The sequence below is a fragment of the Barbatula barbatula genome, assembly GCF_947034865.1.
Source record: "Barbatula barbatula genome assembly, chromosome: 10".
Lineage (NCBI taxonomy): Eukaryota > Metazoa > Chordata > Actinopteri > Cypriniformes > Nemacheilidae > Barbatula > Barbatula barbatula.
The window spans coordinates 9,623,038-9,647,843 of NC_136773.1; the positions used below are offsets into that span (position 1 = coordinate 9,623,038).

Consider the following 24,806-nt stretch of genomic DNA (forward strand, 5'->3'; position numbering starts at 1 on the left):
GGATACATTTTTGATAATATAGTTAAACTTGTGCCAACATTTTATATCATTGTCTTTAGTCTGTACTCAGTACTCTGTGCTCTGTGCTAAACAAATGTGTTCATACATTGTTTTAATATTTTTGCTGGCTTAACTTTGTAGATACTATTGACATAGTGGTTATAATCTTTAAAATTCATCATTTTGCTTGTTTGTGAGGTTTGAAAATGTCTTAAATTAGAAAAACAGGGTTATTTACTAAATGCTCAGTCTCTAGTTGTGATCATTTAGTAAGCTTATTGATATTGGTTTATTGACAGGGTTTAAAGTCATCATACGTAAAAGTCCACACATCGATAAGTATCCCGTGCGCGTGCAAAGCAGAAGCGAAGGGAAGAAGATAAAAAACTTTCATCCAAAATTTGTCGGAAGTGAATGTTTGAGAGAAACACCAACATGGGGACTTGACACGGATGCACCATTACAGCTGTGTGAGAGGTTTTTGTGGGGGGCCACGAGCAGTGATTTCAGCCCGCGCTCGATCCACATCACAAACAACCACCGCCGCCGACCGATCCCCCGGGGCCCGCGCTCACTTCACAACACGTCCGGATGAATATCTGATTTTCTCGCGCCCGGTTGAATGTGTAGCTTTATGCGGGGACGCGCATCGGTCCCGAGCCCAGGCGGATGATGGAGAGGAATTACCCGAGCCCCGGCTTCACAGAGCCGGTCAGCGCGGCGGCGCAGACCGCAGGCTGGGCCTACAAACCCAGGTACGAGAGGGCGGGTCACCTCCCGAAGAAAACTCCGGTGATGAAGGCCTAGCCTAACACATAACACGCGAAAGCGGATAAAAAGACGGTGTTAAATGCGTGCACGCGTTTTATTGCCTTTAGTCTGTCGTGCGATAATGTTGTTAATGTTGCCTGTGATGACTAGCACACATCACTTGTTAGTTGTACACGGCGTTGCACGTAACACCAAATCATTTTAGTTGATCGTCAATATGGTGTTTTTCAACACGAAATTGCAACACAACGCCTTTGTGGCGTATTGTATTATATATATAAAGTTGTGAAGTTGTCAGAGAAGTTATTGCACACACGGGGAAGCTTGTAAACAATTGATCGATCAGTTGAGAAGAGCCACGTGTCTCCAACTTGTTTAGATTGCGTTATCTGTCACGTACTTTAAAGTTACGCACTGTGTGTATGTGTATGAAGTTGTCTTCTTTTACCGGACAGGAATATCAGTTCTCCAGTCTTCATGAGGGTCCATATCAGACATTAAATGGTAATGGGGTAAAGAATGTGTCGCAAAACGTATTGATCTGGTTAAATAGACTTTAAATGGAGTTTTTTTGGTGCATTATGAGTAAGTACATCGGCGCGTACAAACGCATTTTGCTCCGCTGACTAGGATGTTGCCCTCGAAGCCCCAAAATGCTGTCTAGGCAGTGAGCACACTAGCTCTTAAAACATGTGTCTGGCTGTAGACATTTAAACAACATTGTGTTTGACCCCAACCACACAGATATATCTTAGCAAGCACTTATGTCAGCAATAAAATTCACAAACTAAATAAGATTAAAGTATATTTGTAAGGATGCAGTCAGTTGGTACTTGGCGCAAAAAGAAAAACGAAAAACATTCCTGCACAAACATTCGAGCAAAATACAACCAACAAAGCATTTATAACCTACTCAAAATGTTAAACACATATCTTTAAGATTTCGTTAGATATGCAAACAGAAATCAAAAGTGCTTCTGGGTCATGGCTTCATCTCGCAAAGGGGTCATGTTTATATTCCAACTCTTCATATCTTCTTGCTTGATAAATATTGTGTATTATCTTATTAAGCACCAGGAGTTTCTGTGGCTTTAATTGAACTTTTTGGCCAAATAGCATTGACCGTATTGTCCCTCACCTACATTAGCTATGAATGAGATTTTTAAAATATTTAGCCAAAGAAGAAAATATGAATATACATTTGAAGAGTCAACATGTATGTATTATATGAGCTTCATTTTATATTGATATAAAACGAGAGATATTGCATAATATCAAAGGAAACATATTTCTTGTACTGTTTACAAACAATAGCATTTTTTGCTTAACTTAAATCATTTTCATTAAATGTGATTTTGGTTGACAAACATTGATGTCAACCGTGACTCGTGAGTTTGTGATATCTGTTGTACACAAGCCATTTAAAACTGCTTAAAAATGTTTCTTTACAACTGTGACACTTTGTTTGTTGGTGAAATATAAGACAGGCGTGCTTCACTTTATAGCATTCATTGTGGCTTTGCTCAAATAAGACTAAACAGTTAAAATAGTTTCCATGTAGGCACATTTTTTGGAATCAGATGTGACCATGTGTTTTCTATTGTCCTTGTAGCGCGTGCTTTGATGTTTACTGTGAAGAATGGATAGCAGTGAGATGTGACATGGTTTAGGAAGGGAAACGGTAAATGTTTGACATTATGCAACAAACCAAACTATATATAGACTACATCACAGAACATGCTGTGTATCAACTTTGCTTGAATCTGTGTGGAACATATATTTCTCATATATTATTGGAATAGAAACGGTAAATAAACATGGTTCCAGTTTAGTTGGGCGGAACTAAAGCACATGCGCACCTATTGCTAAAAAACACAGACATCAGTTTCGCTTACCGCGTGCGGTTCATGTCCGGCATCATTTTGCCTGGGACCGCTCCATCTATCAGTTTCAAACGATCTCCAAATCCAGCGTTATATCCACCGTTTATATAACAGTCATCACACAAATGCAGTGAACAAATAAATATAGCTGAACTTCCTGATTTTAGTGCTTTCTCTCTCCTGCACACAAGTGAAAGTGACACGTGCTCATGCTCATCGAGCTGACTTTAATGGAGAATTGTCCAATAACAGACTAAAAAAAAGTTGTTAAGAAACAGATTTTAACCTATACGAACGCTTGGGGTGTGTATCATGCACAGAAATACAAAGTCATACGTCCAATTCGTTTTTTTTTTACAAATTGACCATATTAAGGATGAGAAGCCTGCCTGTTTAACATTGTAAATAAGTCAGAATGCATGAAACACCATTGCACGGGCACTTTAGTGAATCATGAACCAGTGTAAAGTAGGGTTGGTACATGATTTTCAGGTTGAAAAAGAGATCTTACCTTGTTTTCTGCAGTGAATGTTTTCAAATAAAAGCAGGTGAAAACCCTTCTAACTTTTTCTGTTTCAGAATTTTATATTAATATTTAGATGCTGTATGTGGGTCAATATATCAGATATCGGCTTCCAATGTTAAAGAATTATCTGCTATCTTTATCGATATTTCATATTGGTGCATACCTAATTTATAGTGACAGCAGTCACAATTTCTCTCTCTCTATATATCATTTAATTTATGACCCACCTTATCCGTTACCTATCCGTAAAATCAATGTCCATTCGAGTATGACAGGTAAGATGATACGTCCACATCATAGTTTAAGGAAGTCAGGCTTTTCCACTGTGTTAAGCGTTCCATAGAGCACTGTTTTCATTTCAGTTTCGGTGTAGATCTGTATCATTTGCTGGTATGATAATAAAAATGTGCCTGTCTCATGTTAAGATCTTTGTGTGGGTTCATTGACAGTTGTCTCGCTGTGTTTGTTGATTTATGAGAACAGCTCCAGTTATGGTTCCACTCAGCTGGACTCTGAACTTCTCCAACGCCAGACCTTTGTCTCTAGCCACCAGCCCTCTACGTTCACTGCCACCCACCATCCCACAGGTGAACACACTACTGGGACAGCATTTTGAAGCGTCACGTGTGATTTACCAAACCAAAGGTACATCACTGTGGTTTTTAACAGCATCACTGACACATCATCTTGTCTGTCTGTGGTATCTCACCATCAGGAGGGTTTGACTCCAGTCAGCAAAGCACAGCCATCAGAAACACTACTGATTCATCAGTCATGAACTTCCTCTCTACTATTGAATCTCGTGGCCTTCAGGCTGGACCTGCTGGCTCTACTCTTCTCCCTCCTTTCAGAAGCCCTTCGTGGCAAACTGGTAAATATAAATGCTGTTTGAAAAAACACTTATTTGCTACATCCGTGTTTTAGTAATATGTTAGAAAATTAATTTATGAATATTTTCAAAAGAAAATTCTAATGAATAAAATCATCTACATTTAACACCCTATTTAACTGGAAGTCGATTTAACCACAAATGTGAAGTTAGTAACTATGTTTCATGTTCAAACCAATTCATGCTTTAAAGGAATAGTTCACCCAAAAATAGTCATGCCATTCAAGATGTATCTGTCTTCCTTTCTCTAGCTAAACAGGATTTAAATTAAATAATACCTGCCAGTGAATGGACCATTTTCTAAGCCACAAAAACCACAGATATCCATTAGGGTAGTAAGCATATTTACATTTAGTCATTTGGCAGACGCTTTTATCCAAAGCGACTTACATTGCATTATCCTATACATTTTACATAGGTATCTGCAATCCCCTGGGATCCAACCCACAACCTTGCGTTGTTAACGCAATGCTCTTACCACTGAGCTACAGAGATCTTGTTTTTCTTCCATATGCGGTTGTCGTGGCAAAGAAAATTCACAATAATGATTTTAAAGCAATCCTAAAACACGTTTAATAAATAAATAATGCTCAATCAGTCAAATTAATTCTTAATTTGGTTTCTGGTTAATTTAATTAGGTTTCACTTTGGTTTCGGTTCACCAGGTACACATATGCAAGAACCGATAGGATTTGATGTTCAGAAGTCTCGGAACCAATTAGATTCAAAGTTATAGGAATTCATGTTCACCTAGAATGGCATGACAGAGAGTAAATTATTTTTGGGTGAACTATTGCTATATGTTTCAAGTCACTTTATTGTGCACAAAAATGGAAATTTGTGTTTAGCATTTTTTTATTCAGGTTTTATCAGTTGAAAAGAAAATTGAACTGGTTTAGTGATACCAAATAAGTAATGTGAAATTTGTGTAAATGTTATCTGCATCAGACAATTTTTTTTCTGCTCTAGGTGCCAACTGCTCAACCGAACTCTTCCTCACTGGAGCCCTTCATCCACATGGAACTTTTCCTACTCCATCCGTGCTCCCGTCCTATCAGCACCCCAGTGCCTTTCCAACCAGAAGTTTCACCACTACATCAGCACTTGCTGTTCCTGACAGCACTTTCAGCTCTTCAAATGGCCTGCTATCCCCTACCGACCCTCTCCTCCAGCTCAAATCCTCCCAGAGCACTGTGCCAACCGCACTCGCTTTTGACCGCCTTGGTGGCACGTCTCTAGGTGCTGCCTTGCCACCCCAATCCTCCACATATCGTTCGGCACAAGAGTCTGCACCACACCTCCTTCAGCCTCAGTTTAGCCTGCTGCCCGCAGCCTTGGCCAGCTCCCAACAAGCCCCTCAGCCTTACGGTTTGCCAATTTTCTCAGGCTCCATAGAACGAGCACTTCAGCGTGAATGTAGTGTTATCAAGCACCTTCAGCGGCCTTCCAGCACTCAACCAGTCCAGGATCAAATGGCTGGCAGTGCTCAGCACTCCCTGCAGGGTTACCTGCATGATAACAGTGACGTTTCATATCAGCAGGACCCTTCTTCAAGTACACCGGTACCCTGCAGTCCCGTTGGCGAAAGTGTTAACCGTGGTACACAGCGGAAGACCACTTCCCAAGTAACACTGCAGCTAACTCAGGCCTACGCTTCTTCTGTCTCCTCTCCGGGGTTCTCCAGCTCATCCGGACTAAAGGTTAAAGAAGGTTGTTCCAAAATAGCACAACATCCCAGCGACAATACAGACACTGACGTCCAGACAAGCTCCCCGGGTTCACAGCAACACAGCTTTCAGTCCCCAGCCCAAAAACAAAGCTCCGTAATCGCTAGCCAGTCACAACCCTACACATCGGGCCTGGTGTCCATTAGCGCCGCACATTCTTACATAACCTCTTCAAGCCTGACAAGTAACCTCAACCAAACACAGGCCTTCTCCTCTGAAAAGCTGCCTTCCATTTACAAGACTCTCTCAGCATTTGCTAGTCACTCTGAAGTTGAAACGTCTGCCAACCAGTCTCTTGTTTATTCTACCAGTCAACCGCAGGAATTGCCGCCTGCGGGACACAGGGAGGGGTACGAGACCCAGACGCAAACTCTTTGCATGGTAAGTCCTTCTCAAAGCTATTCTTCCAGCCACTCTCAGGTCCTACCTACCATTAGTTTCTATACTCAAGGGCCAACTGTCAGCATCCCTTCACAGAACTACACATCAGGTCAGTCCCTAACCCCCAGTACCAACTTCTCACCTGGTCGAAGTTCATCATCCGTTAACTCAACCCAGGACTTTGTCCTGACGCAGCAGAGTAACAAGACCGATAGTGCCCTGTTACAACAAAAGTACTTACTATCTGTCCAGTCATCAGCATCCTCTTCTGCATCTCAAACCCAAGCCTTATCAAATGACCAATCCTCGTTGGAAATAAAATCAGCATATGGGAAAAGCGAAGAGAATAAACACATGTTTTTGTCTTCTAAAGATACCTCGGGAGAACTTACTATCGAGGATGTGCAGGAGTTACAAAAAGGGACTTCCCCTCAGAGCCTTTCAGGCAATGAAGTTGAAGTACAAAACAGCACCAAAAATGTTGTTTATGTACTTTCAAAGATGGAAGATAGACACAACACGCAAAGCGTGATTCGTAGCAATTCTAGATCAGATGAACAGGTTGTAGGTTTCACACATTTGGAAACCACAAAGGATGAAAGAATGGTTTCTACAAGCCAACATGCTCAAATAGTTTCCAATGCTAACGCTCCTTCCGACTCCAAGAGTAACTCTTTATTGATGCACTCCACCCATGCACACCTGAGTGCCGACCAGCTAAAACAACACGCGCAACTTTTTAAATCACCCGGTTCTCAGCAGCAGAACCATCATTCTCAGATGATCAGAGTTCAGCAGGCAGACCCCAGACAGATGTCTGAGGACCAGACCCAGTTCATCAGAGTTCCAAGTGCCCAAGTTCTGCTAGAACCCTCTCACATGATTGTCCTCCAACAGCCTGTGCTCACATCGGGACAGAATCAACCCAAGCAAGCCATGTACATGCAGTCTGTACCAGTCCAGTATGTCCAGATGAACAGCGACACTATTAATGTGACTATTAATGGATGTCACAATCAGCAAGTTGTTCCTCACCAAGTCCACACTTCAGACTCTACAAAACAAAACTCAACACAGAAAGAATTTAACCAGTCCTATTCTGACACAAAGCAGAACTTTACCCTAAATTCTGTTTGCTTTCCGGAGTCCATGCTGTTGGCTGATGAAAGGAGCATCCTCTCAAATGTCGATGACATCTTGGCGGCCACCGCGGCCGCATGTGGTGTCACGCCGCAGGAGTTTGTCAAATCAACATCTGATACAGACACGTCATCGGTGCCCACCCCAACAGACTCAAAGTGCCATTTTCAGTCAGTTGAGGACCGACTTAATAGCTTCCCTTCTCAACATATGATAATTGGGAACTCGCAAACCGTGACTATAAACGGTTCTCAGATATTTTTCCCTAAAGATGCAGATGGCCAGCAGGTGTTTACAGTCTCAAATTCTCATAACCAACAGGAGGTTAGCAACAGTTCTGCACAAGATATATCTGACAAGGTAGTAGTTTCTCAAAGTGATGCATTCCCTAAAGGACATTTTGTAGACCATGGCTCTGCTTTGAATGCTAACGGTCTTGCTATTAGCCACACAACCTCTGATTTTCATTTGGCTGGTCAAGAGTATAGCCCATCAGAGCATGGGAAATCTGAAAATGTGTTGAATACTAATCGTCAGCCAAAGTTAACACAAGGCATTAAAATAGACAACGGTCCAACTGAATATCCCATTGACGGTCTTCCAAAAAAACGTTCCAGGTCGAAAGGTTCATCCAAACAGTCTGTTGAGGATGAAAATGGTCATCCCAAATTTCAGAAGAGAATCGCTCAAGCTAAGCGACAAAATTCACGTCCAAATGAAGCAAGTTCAACCTCGGAAGTTTGCCCTGAAAGCTACCAACAGCAGGAGAAGATGAATCAGAAGTTAAGGGAGGTTGAAGAAAAACAGCCGGAGGTTAAAACCGGATTCTTGGGGTCTTTCCTGGACTTCCTCAAATCTGGACCCAGGCAGCACCTTTCATCACCACCAGTACGAACACCCAGTCGAACTAGAAAGTCTTCGGTCTCAAAGAGGACTCCCAATCCAATACTTGCTCCATTTAAACCTCCACCACCTTCAACCCCATTGACGTCTCCAGATCATCAGAGTGTCATTGCTTCGAAGCGACTTGACGAAGATCTGCAGAGGAACCTGGAAACACTGCCATCGTTTTCTTCAGATGAAGATGATTCAGTGGGAAAAAACAAAGATCTCCAGATGAGCATCACTTCGGCACTCTCGTCTTTAGACGAGTCCTCAGACAAAAAGCAGAAGTCAAGTATGTGTGTTGTATAGACATTTTTATACATTTTAAATTGTATTACTTTGGTTTCAAATTTGGTGTCAACAAGTGTCAAATTTTATTAATGTTGGTGACTATTGGAATAGTTATAACTGAAGTTTATACTCTGCTGTTCCAACATTCAGATCATTACACACAGCACATTCAGTCCTCCTGCACGCAGCCTACAGATGTCAAACCACAGGAACAACAGAACGCTGTACAGATTTCTACTGAGGAACTCTTGAAAGATGTACCAGCAGACAAGCTCGCTGTTCAACTTGCCACAGTTGCTATAGATGGTCTGATGGACGATGAGCTGTCAGATAGTGGAGGAGAGGGCATGTATCGGGAGCGGGATGAGTTTGTGGTTAAGAATGAAGACATTGAAAGACTGAGGGTAAGTTGATGTGTTTCAGGCATAGGTTTGTATTAAAGGGATAGTTGAAAATGAAAATTCTGTATGACTTTCTTTATCAGAAGCACAGTACAGAATCAGACCTGTTTAAGGTTTTAATTATATATTTTTTAGTATTGACTCTGGCAAGGGTGTTGCTCTGGTCATGTGTCTTCAGTATGTTCAGAACGCTGCAGCAAGACTTTTAACTAACACTAGAAAACGAAATCATATTACAGCTGTGTTGGTATCTCTGCATTGTATTTGATATTGTACAGAAGCAATGCAAAGTGTTGCTGTTTGTGTATAAAGCTCTGCGCACTTGTTGGTCCCTTACCAATCGCATCGACTAATGCACTCCTCTGAGAGTTTGCTGTTGACTGTCCCACGGTCTCGTCTGTGGCGTATTGGAGATCACGCTTTTTCTGTTGCTGCACAAGCACTTTGGAATGCTCTGCCACTATCTGTAAAATCCTCACCAAGCATTTTTAAAAAGGACTTAAATGCTTACTTGTTCCTTCATGCTTTCAAAATTTGACTGTCAGGACAATTGCGAACGACTTGTTGTTTATTTTATTTTATGTTTAATACTTATGTTTTAAAATGTTTCATCGTATACTGCTTGTGTACAGCACTTTGTTCCATTTGAATGCCTTTGAAGGTGCATTTTTTAATTGAGTTGAGAACACAAAAGTAGATATTTTGAAGAATGTCAGTAACAGAACAACATTGGACTCCATTGACTTCCATTGTGAAGACACAAAACCATTTATCAAAAATCTTTCTTTTTTTGAACAACTTGAGAGGGAATAAATGATGACAGAACTTTTGGCTGAACTATCCCTTTAATGGTACTTGCTTATAAGCACAATGTAAGTGAGGTCATGATAATACTTAGTCTGAGTATATTGGAAGATCAGTCATGTTTTCACCCACCCTGTCAACTAACACCGATATTGTACAGACATTTGACACTGTTTCTCATTAAATCCTCTGTCGTCATAGCCTCTGATGTGCATTGTATCGTGTTTTGTGGTTGTGTGTTCAGATCACATTGACAGCAGGGGTTGACCCACCAGCCATATGGAAAGTTCAGAAAGCCCTGCTGCAGAAATTCGTACCAGAGCTTAGGGATGGAAAACGGGTGTTTTTTGCCACCAACAGCGTAAGTGCCACTATAAACCTGTTCAGTGTCAGAAATAATTATTATTTGATCCCTGCTGATTTTGTAAGTTTGCCTGGTTACAAAGAAATGAAGGGTCTATAATTTTAATGGTAGGCTTATTTTATATTAGAGACAGAATATAAAAAATTCAGGGGGAAAATCTTATATAAAGGTCATAAATTGATTTGCATTTCAGTCAGTGAAATAAGTATTTGATCCTCGAGCAAAACATAACTTTGTACTCGCTGGCGAAACCAGTCGCTCTGCGAATTGGAGTATTAGCCTCCTTCACAGATTTTTTATAGGACTTTGGTCTAGAGACTGGCTAGGACATTTAATGTGCTTCTCCTTAAGCCACTCTTTGGTTGTCTTGGCAATATGTTTTTTTACATTTACGGCAATATGACATTTACGGTACATCTGCCCCTCAATGTAGTAGCAGAGAAAAAGGCCTAAAGCATAATGTTTCCAACACTGTGCTTCTCTGTAGGGATGGTGTTCTTGGGGTCATAGTCAGCATTTCTCTCCCTCCAAAAACAGGAGTCAGTTTTGGTCTCTCAGCACTTTCTCAAAAGCCTTTTCTGATTCATGATGTTCAATGTCAAACTTTAGACGAGCCAGGCGGGCCTTCCTGGGCAGGAAGACCTTGCTGGTGCTTTCGGATTTCAAGACAGTTGGGACAACAGTTAGCAAGCAATTAGATTGAAATCTTGAACAAGCTTCTTCCGTGTAGTTCTGGGCTGCTCTTTAAACTTTCTCATGATCATCTTTACCCCATTGGGAAGATCTTGCAGGGAGCTCCAGACCAAGAGTTATTTATAGTTATTTTGTATTTCTTCTATTTCCAAAGAATCGCACCAACAGTTGTCTCCTTCTCACCAAGCTTCTGTCTGTAGCCTATTCAAGGTTTGTGCAGGTCTACAATCTTGTCCCTGACATCCTTTGGAACCTACAGGTATTTGGTCTTGACCAAGGTGGTGGAGAGGTTGAAATGGTAGATACAGATTCTGTTGGCAGGCATCTTTTATATACATCATAAGCTAATTTGGGATTACTTTCTTAAAGTGACAGGAATCTCCCCAGGTAGCAAACAAACGTTGGCCCAACGTTTGTTGTTGTGTTGGGCCAACGTTGGGTGCTGACGTTGGCCCAACGTAATTTTGTCTGTTGGGCCAACGTTGGGCCAACCATGTTATTGGACGGCCAGCAGACCGTCTGCCAACCTAAAAAATACCTTGCCAACCTTCTGCCAACTTAAAAACCACTAAAACAACATTGGGCCAACGTTGGGCCAACGGACAAAATTACGTTGGGCCAACGTCAGCACCCAACGTTGGCCCAACACACCATTTTAAGATTGTGATATGGCCTATTCATTGTTGAATTGCATTAAAAAAGAACAACAGACAAACTGAATTGGTTATAAAAATGAAATTTATTGGTAACAAAAAAACAGCAGAAAAAATGCAAAGCAAAGTAAAACAAAGTCAGAGAAATCAACAAGGAACCAAAGTGACAAAAAAGGCGGCAAAGAAAATGCGGAAGAAGGCCAAAAAAACTTTGCAGATTTGAAGCTATTTGATGATGAAGACGGAGCGGAGGAGGAGAAGCAGCAGCATATACTCCTGTAAAAACAACAAACATACAAACAACTTTTTAGAACATTTAAGATGTGTAGTTCTATTTTAATTACACAACCCAAAGGTTTTTGCAAGAAATTCACCATATTGGGGTAGCAAATGTTTTATACATCTTAATGCAGTGTAAAGATGAAGTGCACCTCTGTTTATAATATTTTAGTCATATCGAATTACTAACAACAAAATGTACATTACATCTGTCAAGGATGCCTAATGTCAACATCTGTCAAGAAAATAAAGACAAATAAAAGATATGCTCTACATTAGCTCAGTTGCGTCACAAGCTCAGTCAAACCGCCAGATTACACTAACGGTCAACATTAAAGTTTATAATATTTTAGTCATATCGAATTACTAACAACAAAATGAACATTACTGTGAACTTATTTTAATGAGGTAACCAGGAATTAATGAAAACTTACCTCAGAATTTACAACAGAAACGGAAACTCGTCTGACTCTGAACTCACGAGGACGGAGGCGCGCACGCGCCCACAAATACGTGTGTGTGGCTTCATGCGGCGCTGACAGGATGATGTCGTCAATGTATCGCGAGAGCGATTCGAAATTAGATCTCTACGCGTAAGTTCTCGACTCGCTCTCGCGATACGTTGACGTCATCATGAAGTCGAACATGACTAATAACACATAACAAAAGACAACATGTTAAAAACAATAAAGATGGTAGAACTTGTTTAACATTAAATTGTATTAAAATAAACAGAAATATTGTGCTTTTAAAGCATAGCTTTTTAGATCTTCATCCGGGGGTGTGTTCAATTATTTCTACATAAATGCACATTTTGTTCTAAATGGACAGACCTTTATAAAAATGATAAAAATGGTTTTATTATAGTAAAAGTGTAGTTAATATGTTTTTTTATTTAACAACAACAATAAACATCAAAAGAAAATTATCTGCTAAGATAATAACAACCAATGGTTATTTTAATAATTTAATAATTATACTTATTTTAATAATTTAATAATTATACTTATTTTAATAATTATATATATATATATATATATATATATTTGGTTCCTTGTTGATTTCTTTGACTTTGTTTTACTTTGCTTTGCATTTTTTCTGCTGTTTTTTTGTTACCAATAAATTTCATTTTTATAACCAATTCAGTTTGTCTGTTGTTCTTTTTTAATGCAATTCAACAATGAATAGGCCATATCACAATCTTAAAATGGTGTGTTGGGCCAACGTTGGGTGCTGACGTTGGCCCAACGTTGGCCCAATGTTGTTTTAGTGGTTTTTAAGTTGGCAGAAGGTTGGCAAGGTATTTTTTAGGTTGGCAGAAGGTCTGCTGGCCGTCCAATAACATGGTTGGCCCAACGGACAAAATTACGTTGGGCCAACGTCTGTTTGCTACCTGGGTATATATATAATTTGAGGGAAGTGGTGGGCAATTGCAGCTGACCATACCAACGTTGGCCCAACGTTGTATTTCTGTCAGATAGGTTGGGCCAACGTAACCAACCAATATTGACGTTGGCCCAACGTCTGTTTGCTACCTGGGTCTGGTTGGTTGGTAGGGGATCAAATACTTATTTCACTGACTGAAACGCAAATCAATTTATAACTTTTACATACATTTTTCCCCCTGATCCTTTTGGTTGATATTTGTTTTCTATCAGTTAAAATAAACATTATAGACCCTTAATTTCTTTGTAACCAGGCAAATTTACAAAATCAGCTGGGGATCAAATAATAATTTCCCTCACTGTACATGCTTTCACTATACATCTCTGTATGCTGTGAAATGACTGTAGTGTTGTTTCTACTCTACAGTATTTGGGGTACTTTGGTGATGCTAAATCCATGTACAGAAGAGTACACGTCAAATTTCTCGACACCGTCAACAAGCGAGAATATGTTCGAGTCTGTAGCAGGAAACCACGATGCAAGCCCATGCATTCGATGAGGTACAGAATGTGTTTTATGTGTACACATCCAATATGGTTGTGTGCACCATGATCAGTCAGTTACATCAATTAGATATTATGACCGTGACGGCATTAAATGTATTAAAGAAGCATCTCACCCAACATTTACTCGCCCTCCAGTTGTTACAAATCTGTATACATTTCTTTGTTCTTAGAGAAAAGGCAGATGTTTGGAAGAATGCTTGTAACCAAAAAGTTATAGGATCCCATTGACTACCTACTAAAAAAATGCTAATAGCTATATTATATTGCTTTATAAATTTAGTTCTGTTGAACACAAAAGATTTTGAAAAGCAAACAGTTATGACTGGCATTTGTCCTTTTTCCTAATATGTTGTCAATGGGGTCCAAGAACTGTTTAGTTACAAGCATTCTTCCAAATATAAACAAACTTGAGCGTGAATAAAGGATGACAGAATATTCATTTTTGGGACTGTTCCTTTAATAAACGGCATAGTTTTATAGTTCATGCAAAATATTTTGCATTGAATTCTCTTGAAATCTCCCTGATCCTGAATCATCCCACTCCTAACTTGACAAGGAATGATCAGTTTGCTGTTAATCCTGTACTGAAACTCACTTAGACCCTTAAATTATTCCGTTATAGTGATGATAATAATGTCAATGTTTGGGTATGCTGTACAACGGTATTGGAATCTTTAAAGATTTTAAACTGTGTTGTTTTTCGTCTCCAGAGGTTCCCAAGCTAAAGCTCTTCTGGCCCAGCGATTGACAAGTGCGATTGTGTCCGACTCTCCCTCACAGAAAACCACACAACAGAAATCTCTGTCTAAACCCAGACCCAAACAGCTGAAAGCCAAGGCCGAACCTCCACCCAAAAAGAGAAAGACATGGAAAGAGGAATTTCCCACATCTCCCTGCAGCTCCTCACCGGAGGCTCTGAGTGAAGATGATGGTGAGACACTTAAAGTGATAGTTCAACCAAAAATTAAAATTCTGATTAACACAGAGAAAGACATTTTGAATTATTCTTAAAAGCACTCAGATCTTACTTTATCTTTTGTTTTGTTCTGTTGAACACAAAAGACATTTTGAAGAATGTAGGACAGCAAACAGTTCTGGGGCACTTTTGACTTCCATTGTTATTTTTCCTGCTATGGTAGTCGATAAGTGTTGAGATCTGTTTGGTTATAAGCATTCTTCCAAACATCTTTCTCTCTGTTCATCAGAACGAAGACATTTATACAGGTCGGAACAACTTGTCACTCAAAAATGTTATGTAATCATGTAAAAATTTTCATTTTTGTGGATCATCTATCTGCCAGCTATTACATAACATAACATCCGTTCATCTTTCTTTGTTGTTTAATCCCGGTGTTAATCCCATCCTCATTTCTTTCAGAGTTTACATCTCCGGTTCCTTTCGCCTCTCGTTTCCTAAACACCAGAACGATGAAGGAGACCTTCAAGAGCTTCGTAGAGCTGCTGATCAGTGTAGCCCTGAACGCAGATGTCATGAACTCACTAGAGAGAGAGAACGGTGAGAAAAGACTAAGTGTCTTGTATAGGAGATGTGTTTACCTCATGATAGGCGTCACATGACTTTGCGGTTTATATGATTGATCTTTTTTATTCAGATGAGCTGCTGTTACCTCACATGAAGAGAGTGGATGGGATGATCACGGATAACAGACGCAGACTGCTGCCCAAACTGCGCATGGGTCAGATATTCAAAGTGAGTTGTGATGATTCAGTTTTCCATTTCGCATACTGTATTTCACATGTTCTGCTCACAGTAGCCACGTTTACATACGTTATATTAATAGCCTAATCCTGCTGATAACCGTGAATGAAAGCACTCGTGTAAACACCTGTTTGAAAGGTTGTGATTGAGTCAGAGTCAAATCAAATTTCTATTCAGTTTAAATGGGTGCTGCATAAATAAACCAATAGGGAGAAGAATAGTTGCCATGCAATCCCTTGAAATTGACTTTTTGCCCAAATCCTGCCTTCCAAAATCATATCAGCCAACACCGTGTCAGCCAGTCACATGAAAGCATTTCTGATGTGTTGTTAAAACACAGTTCTGTTTACAGCGCCTAGGGCTGTCACAGAGATTCACCTGTTTCTGTCATACATCTCAGGTTATAGGGACTAAACTGCAAAGAAATCAGATTATAAGACAAACAAACGGGTTACACAGAAAGGGCCACGTTGACTTACTTCCTTGTCAGCTGACTTTATCAGTTTTTCTGATAAGACTTGCTGCCATTGTAGGAAAAACAGAGCGGCACATTTGGGATCTCAAATAGGTTTAAATGGGCTCAGACTGAGTGCGTTTAGATCCACAGTCTTACTCCGATTATGCTTCATAAAATGATAGAGTGGAAGGTCACGTAAACACCTAAAACGGTTTTCTTTTATTGGGGAAAGATCCTAAACAGCGTAAGCAAAAAACGCTCGGCAGAAGGAGTTTTTCCCCATTACCCCGATATTTTGTTAATTTAATTTGTCTAGACTGCTACTGACAAAGTAACAACATAAACAAACATACTGTGCATGCAGGCTTATGTGACCCAAATTTAACTTCCAATTCACATCACTGTAGATTATTTCTGATAACAAACAAAAGAAATGACAATTAAATTACACACGAAGAACTGTTAGTTGGCTAAATTGAAATGCAACAAAGTTACACGACCCATTCAACAAAAATATAAAATGTAAGTATTATACAATAATATACAAATTCATCAGGGGCGTTAGCTCCGAGGAGGCAACAGAGGCAGTGCCTCCCCTCCCCCTCGAAAATAAGCGAATGAGAATATTATTAACAGTTCAGAAATAAATGGGACAGCGGATATAACGTATTTAGCTAAATATGAGATAAATCAGCGTGTATAACAGTGTGAAACAGCGACCCCGCTCGAAAGAATTCCAAAGGGAGGCAGCGTTTCTCTTGCCTCCTCTAAGCTCATTGACTTTACATATACCCGCTAAAGCGTGCTGTGAGTTTGAGTGGGGGTAATTGAAAAGAATGGAGAAAAGTCACGTGAGAGGAGGCAATGCCTCCAACGGGCTATGATTGGATTAACTCATCAGCAAGATCCCGCCTTCCTGCTCGTCTTCGTCATACATTTAAAACTGCGGGCGCTAAATTAGATTGAACGTTAATTAAATTGTTTTATTAGTTGTATTAATCAGAGTTTAGGATTCGTGTCGGAGATAGCGGAGGAGTTATCGATTGTTGACAGAATATTACGTGGTTCAGATTTGTTCAAAATTTTTTGCTTGTGATCAGGCCTGCTCAGGATAGCAGCAAGGCTAAAGTCAGTCACATCTATTTGATTTGATCTCTTAAATGCTTTGAGTATTTCTGGGACTGCTAATAATTAAATTGATGGTATTGGTAATGATGTTATTCTTATATAGGAAATCCCAAATGTTCCAGAAGAAGATGAAGGTGGTGTTGATGTACCTTTTCCCAAAGCAGGGAAAATAAAAAACTTAAAAAATCAGAAGTACATACTGTAATGAACTTGTAGTAATTAAAAGGCATTTTTCACACATAAACACTGAAATTACACTGGTTTTCTGACAATCGCACTTGTTAATAGTGCAGAGATTAACAAAAGTTACATGGGTAGAAATCTGCCTCCTCATTTTTTAAGTCCACCGCACACCACTGAAATTCATATAAATGGATTATAATATAAAAATTATATTATAAGCCACTAGCCAGACCGATCAACAATCACAATGCGGCAGTTAACTTCAGGGCAGGAGCGTGCGACAGATGATACAATCTGTAACATGAACACATCAAACATTATACAAATTATTCAAAAATGCAGAACGTTGTCAATTTGGTAAATAACAAAAACAACCACTATAAAGTGACTATGACAGAAAAGACCAGGGGCCTCATTTATAAAACTTTGCGTAGGATTTGCGGCAAAGGTGGCGTACGGATGAAACATAGGACGTGCGTACGCACAGAAATATTTGGATTTATAAAACCGTGCGCACACATAACCTACGCAGTTTTCCCTTAATAAATCACAATCAATTCTAAATGCAGCGCAGCTTTTGCGGCTTCATGTCATGCCCATAGTGGCCCATAAATAGTCTGTGAAACGCCCAGTTCAACGAAAGTTAATATTCATCAATTGCGAAATCATGGCAAACACAGAGAGGAAATAAAAAAAACGTAACTTCACTCAATGTGAAGTAGAAGTTATCGTTAGCGAGTTGGAAAAGAGGAGAAAAATGTTGTTTGGAGGCCACAGTGTGGGCATTACTGATGCCAAAAAGGCACTTGAGTGGCAAAAGGTTGCAGACGCCGAAAAATGCTGTAGCCTCACATCCTTGGACCGTGGCCGAAATAAAAAAGAAATGCTCGGACATCAAAGTCGAGGCAAAAAAGCGTCTAGCTCTCCATTGCCAGAGTCTGTTTGCCACAGGTGGGGGAAAGGGGACACCGAAGCTGATGAAGAAGTTTTTAATATGAAAACAACTTTCCCCAGTGGACAATTAATACATCTATCTATCTATCTATATATATATATATATATATATATATATATATATACATCTCCCTAATTACCTGTCTATCTAATTGCATCTATATCTGCTCCGCCAGACGGACACATTGACGAGAATATCAGTTTTGTACATTATTTCGTTCTGTTTACCATATTATTTATGAGGATGAATTGCATAACATGCCAAGATTATTGCAGAACATATTTCACTTTTCTTTTTGCAAATATGTGTTAATTTGCATTTCTGTTGTAATTTTCGTTTGATTTTGTTTGTTTTACACGGCAGATCGATCAAAGGGGTGTTCGTGTAGGCTGTTAATTGTAAGACTTGCTTTGTGAGGTCTTCATGTTATTTCTTTTACACAACGGTCTACAGTTTCACACACTTTCACATGTTTCTTCCATCTGCCGACGGTGTCGCCATTTCATATTCCACCCGTTTTTTTGCGTACGCCTGGGTCAGTGCTTGCGTGAAGGACCGCACATTTTCCCGTCAAGTTTGCTTTTTATAAATACCAATTATTGCGTAGAGAGCTGCGTACTCCTTCTTTTGTGTGCACGCAACGTTTATAAATGAGGCCCCTGAGCATCCAAACTTAAACTGAGATGTAAGTGATACACATTGTAAATAGTAAGTGATAAGTGAATTTCACAATAAATAATCCCCCCTTGTAACATGTCCAATTATTTATTCTTTAGAGATGTAGCCGTGATATATTGATTCTTAATTTTCTGAATATTTTATTAGCTCATTTATAATGAACGCAGACCCTCCGTGAGAAAAACCTGTTTACTTTTGTTTCAGTGCAAGACATGAAATTCATACATACATAACCCACATTAAAGCATGTTAACATCATTTTTGATTACAGACCTCCCTAAAAATATAAATGATCTACCATAATCTCTGCATGTAGATATGCTGAACACTGTTAGCATGACTGGGCCACAGCGAGGGGAAAACGCAGAAGTCTACGTACAAGCAGTCCGTTCACCAGGGTTTAACCTGTGTTAGGCAGAGGTGATGCCATCCCTACCTTTAAGTGGCACTTTACAAACAACATATAAAAAGTTCTAAAATTGTGTTAAAATGACAATTATCAAGTTTAAAATATTTCATTTATTCAACCAAACCGAAAAGTTGTGTAAAATCAGATATAGCCTAAGCTTTTTATCCGGACCTTTCAGCACAAAATAGCCAACTTAATATCACAGTCTTACTAAATGAGAAAAACTCTTCAATGACTTTTAAATGATTCACTGACCAGTCACATTCTGTTTAAATGAATCTGTTCAAATGAATCATTCACTTGCGAGTCGTTCTGGTCATGGTTAATTTGGATGGTCACCAGTGGCGACCTCCGCAAGAATATCACTCGCAAAAGAATATTTTTAGCCGCAGTCCTGAGCCCTATGAAGGTGAACTATTCCTTTACTGTGTGATATTGAAGTGCACCAGCCATGTTATGTATAATATTAAAAAAGCGAACGAAAGGAGGATGGTGGATGATGGCGTGCTTCCTATTTGGCAGATCGCACTTGCTTCATCTAAAGATGTACAATAATTGCAGTTATCAGAAATGGCTGTGGCTTGGTCGAGTAACAGCTGTCAGACTTTTTTAAATCATTTTCATTCTTTTTGTCTTTCAGAATGCATTAGACAGCTTTCCCGAGCTGTCTGTGGTAACCGAGCTGAACACAGATTGTGAGACCCCCATTTGTAAAGTGAGACTAAGTGGACGGGCATACAACAGGAAAACCATGAAGCCATCCAAGTCCCCCAGCAAAGTTCCCCTGGTGAGTTTGGAAGATTGAAACTGGGCCGACACTACGGGACTGTGAGACTACTTGATTTCCTATGGCACTTGTGCTCGATTCACACATACTCCCTGTGCAGTGAGGACGCGGTATGCAGTACAGATTCGTCATGCGCCGTTGTGACTAAACACAATAGCTGAAAAGAACGTACTATTTAAATGATATTTTATCTGTAGTTTTGATGTTAGGACATTGCTTAAAAGTGAAGCCAAGACTATTAAAAGAAATTCAAAATAACTTGCCATCCATTCCAGTGGCCGATGAAACTGCCTCCCGTGCCTTTTCTTTAGCATTCATGTCTTTATAAAAATAAAGTCCTGGGGGTCATAAATTGGGGGTCTCTATCTATTTCAAAAGTCACTATTCCTCTTAATGGGCTTTTGGGAAAGAAAGAAAGAAAGAAAGAAAGAAAGAAAGAAAGAAAGAAAGAAAGAAAGAAAGAAAGAAAGAAAGAAAGAAAGAAAGAAAGAAAGAGCCCAATAATATAGCGATCATATCCTGCAGGTTGGAAAATATGGTTGCGTCTGGGATAGCTCGAGACCTGTCCGGATCTTTATCACTCTCTCTTTCCCTCTTCTTCAGGAATATACAGTGGATCAGCAGAAGACAAAGTGGTTTTCTCTTTATCATTCTCTACAACACTATAAGTACCATACATACCTGATGTGTATGGAAGAGGTGAGCATCATTGTTCTTGTGGGTGACTGTGTGAAGATAACCAATCTATAGATCCTTACTGATAGCTGCTGTTATGGCTACCCGTGTTCATATTAGTATCAGGACTGTTGCTCATGTTATTTTTTCCCTCTATTATAAAAGTGTGAGTAAAATTCCATAGTGGATGAAGTACACAGATCAAGTACTTGAGTACTTATTAAGTATATATTCACAAAAATATGCAAGTCTTATTTGGGTTGACATGCCGATGCAAAACTTTATATACACAGTATATATAAAAAGTGTTCCTTTAATGCGATTGTCTCTCTTCTGACAGATCGAGTTGTTGAAATCGCGAGGCAAGGACCTTGGGCAGGAGGACACGGTGCAGATGTGCATGGAGAACAGGGTATGGGTAGAGTGTCTGTTCGATCGCTTCGGGGAGCTTCTGACACAGGTGCAGCAGGCCTGCCCTTAACCGAAGATTCGATTATGCTGATAGACAAGCATGTACAGAGCAGACCATTCATAAACCCTGCTTTCTAGGGTGTTTTCACACCTGAGCATTTGTTTCAAAACCTGGTGCGTTTTCTCTCTTGGTTCGGTTCGCTAAGGCATATGTCGGAACGACGCGGTCTTGGCCCGATTGCTAAGACTGGAGCGTTTCTCTGTGTGAATAAGGGCTTTTCCCCTGCACTGTACGGTTTAGCTCACCTTTGGGGGGGTCTTCCACTGGGTACAGTACCTAGTACCTGATAAAATAATTTTGTACCACCTCGGTTGAAGTTCCAAGCGTACTGTACCGGTATCAAAATTTGTTTACACACAGATCACTGAGTAGGCAGAGAGAATCATTCCCAGTGTCATTGGATTTGCAACACATGAATACGCATTCTAATGAGTAATATTGGCATTTCGTCACAGTACAATAAAGTTTGAAACTCTTAGCGCAATGCTAAATGCTACATTAGCTTACCCTCGTGCGGTATTTTTAGAAATTGCTGCCATCCGCCATCGATATGCTCTACATAGCTCCTGTGATGTGCGTCTGTTTGTCGCATTCAAAATGATGTAATGGCAGTAGAGGCGGTGCCACTAAGACTATACATTTTTCTCCTGTGTTGTGCATGTGTATATGACGCGTTCGCAATGATGTTATGGCAGTAGAGGAGGCTATAAAACGATACGTTTATAATCTCCAACCTACGTTGAAGCAAACTGAACCGAAGTGAAGTGAGCTGTACCAAGCGGAGTCTTACTAAACCTGACGGTACCATGTCGTGAAAAAGCGCCATAAGTGTAAAAGCAATCCAACAGACCATGCTTTATGATGTAGATGTATAAAATATATATTGAGCAACAAAAAACTTATAACACATCAAATCTGCTCATTTTTTTATTAATAGCAGCATGCATGAATGCACAAATGAGGTTTATCTATTCAGATTTTTCACTATGATACCGATTAAAAAAAAATTCATGACCACAAAATGGTTTACATAAATAAATATTATGTTTACATTTAAATAACCGACAAGCTGCAATTTCGGAAAAGCAAACACTATACCTGTGAATTTATTATATCAGTATTACTGTGCAGCGTCGCACCCTTGTGTTCCTTTGCAACTAGTATGCTGAATCGTTTCTGAAGAACTACTTTCCTTGAATTATTATTTGTTATTAATAAACTACCATTAAACAACTTGCTTTTTTGTTCTTGGGTCTTAATGCTTTATTAACCATAAAAGACCTGATAGCTCTTTGGTGACGAATTCTGGTCAGCACGTCAACGCCATTCAAAACCAAAGCGCGCCTTTTCCTTTTAAAATGTCTTCTATTTGCTCTTCACCGCATTAGGTACATGGTAAGAATGTTGTCCCCAAAAAAAACTGATGATGTCTCGCCTAAATTTTGGTTTCTGCTCAAAATAATTAAGTAATATAACAGCAGTTACCAAAACAGCCACAATAATCCCGCAAACCTACTGACTGTTCATCCTGATGGAATCCCAGTGTTTTGCAGAATTTGCCAGATTATGACTCTCCTCTTTGAAACTACTGCGGGATTAGCTCATCCTAACCCCCCACACCTACTGCTAATGTGTAATTGGGGTCATCGTTTGGCAGGAGTCATTTTTCGGCACCACACCGGAAAATAAACAGATGCAGTCTTGCCAATTAAAGGAGAGTTAACTCGCTCATGACTTGTATTATCAAAGTTTGGTCCATTTGGAAATACTTCCTTGTGAATGTGAACCGAACCAAGATGAAATTGCAACATTGTAGCGATTTTACCCCCGTTTTTCCGAGCAAAGCAATCGCTCTACAGATGTGGAAACACCCTTCAAAGCTATGCTGAGGACGGAGATCAAGAAGAAGAGACGAGTGATTGTTTTAACAAACGGGAAGAAACCGACCAAAATGGCTGACCGTGAGACAGTGGACTTGAACTGTGGCTTTACGTGTAATCCTGCTTTGATGTTTAAATAGCTGGCTAAACTTGCTGTAGATGAGTATCCTCTTTTTGAATCATCGTCTGTGACCTTTATTTTTATATTCATAAGGAGTTGATGCTGGTATGTTATGCGATTTTTAAACCCCCTGTGGTATAAAAATAAATAATGGTTATCATTTATAAGATACTGTATACATAGAGATATACGTAAGACAGCCATTTTTTACAACTGAATGCCAAATTTATAAATGATGTACATTTTGTATTAAAAAACTTGGATTCTCTTGCAGTTGACACGTTATAGGACACTTTCCCCATGTGCTTTTTACGCTCCTTTTATAACAAAGGTTATAGATTTGGAGTTGGTGCAATTCTTATACCGCTTTGTGATATTTTCTTGTAATAAAAACCATTTACAATTTTTCCCGAGGGAAATTCTCTATACGTTTGTCTTTCTTTTCTCAAAGCATTTATTTTATGTCATAGACAAATGTATTTTTCACAGAAGGAAATATTGTGGTCATTTGTCCTACATTTGTAGATGGCCTTTACGTTTTTATGTCGTATGCACATTGTATACTTTATACCATGTAGAAAGTTTCTTTGTTAGGTGATGTTTGTCACGATTTAAAACAATCGACTGTGCCGACAGCATTGGATTAGTCTTTTGCTTTTCAGGTGAAGCGGTGTTACACACTACAATGTGAAAATAAACATTTCATATGAAAAGAGATTTTGAGTTGAATGAGTATTTGCTTTCGAAATTTGTTTGCCATCATTAGTTTTTATTGACCGAAAACAAGTGCAGCTTACAGTTTAATCCTCCACAATACAGTTTGGTTCTTGGAAATTATTTTCAGTTTTTCTGCATTTACCGTTTTTAGTTATGTGTTTAGGTCAAATTGTTGTTTTTTGTTTCGTTCTGTGAACTAACAATATATGAACACTATTTTCATTATTGTTTCTATTTGCAGAAAATACAGGTCAACATGACTGAAGAGATTCTCTGTATTTTTCAGACCTCAGTCTATATTCACCTTTTAAGCAATACTACAGTAATATTTGTACATAACCTGGATTTTTATCACAGAATTCTAGTGTCTTGTCATGCTATCAGTCTTTAACATTGCTGTTGAATGACTTTGTCACTCCCGAGGTTTGATTCTTATTAAAGGAACATTTGAAATGGTCTCTTCATTATATATGCAGCTGTTTATGCAATTCAGGAAGAAAATGTGTTTTTATAGAAAAAATATCATTTTGATTTTGAAAGCTAATAAGAGATTTTACCAGTTACTAGCGAAGAAGCTGAGAATCAATTTAATGACCAAGTGAAAATTTAATTATAACTGAAATATTTGATAAAAACAATAAAATGAAGGTACAGCTCTTGGTTCCTGTAATACAAAAAAGCGGATGTCCAGACATATCAGTCCAGAAACTTTGAAGTTTACCAGAATAAGAACCAGAATAAGAAAAGATCTTTCAAAGGTGGTTTGTCAAAGCCATGTCAACTCAACGTGTAGCCCATTGTTGGGCCTGTGAAATCATGTCGACTTTTTTCCAAACCACAAGCTCTGTGTTTGCGTTCTCTGAACATTTCAGGCCACTTCAGATTTCCTTGTTATCGGTCAGACAAACATCATCACAGGGTTTATGACGTCAGCCAAACGGGCATGTGCTTGATAACAGGAGGCAAATAAAATGAAACTTTTAAA

General features: G+C 39.3%; 1 protein-coding gene across 1 annotated transcript; it reads left to right on the top strand.

Moving 5' to 3' along the window:
* The first annotated feature begins 346 nt into the window (after nucleotides 1-346).
* Nucleotides 347-23,813, top strand: qser1 (glutamine and serine rich 1). The gene is made up of 13 exons (XM_079466512.1): nucleotides 347-755; nucleotides 3,664-3,767; nucleotides 3,896-4,051; nucleotides 5,039-8,494; nucleotides 8,644-8,897; nucleotides 9,943-10,059; nucleotides 13,500-13,633; nucleotides 14,350-14,570; nucleotides 15,018-15,155; nucleotides 15,253-15,350; nucleotides 19,810-19,956; nucleotides 20,560-20,655; nucleotides 20,972-23,813. Exons 1-13 carry the CDS (start codon nucleotides 670-672, stop codon nucleotides 21,110-21,112), a joined length of 5,148 nt encoding a protein of 1,715 aa, XP_079322638.1. The 5' UTR covers nucleotides 347-669; the 3' UTR covers nucleotides 21,113-23,813.
* Nucleotides 23,814-24,806: the final 993 nt, after the last annotated feature.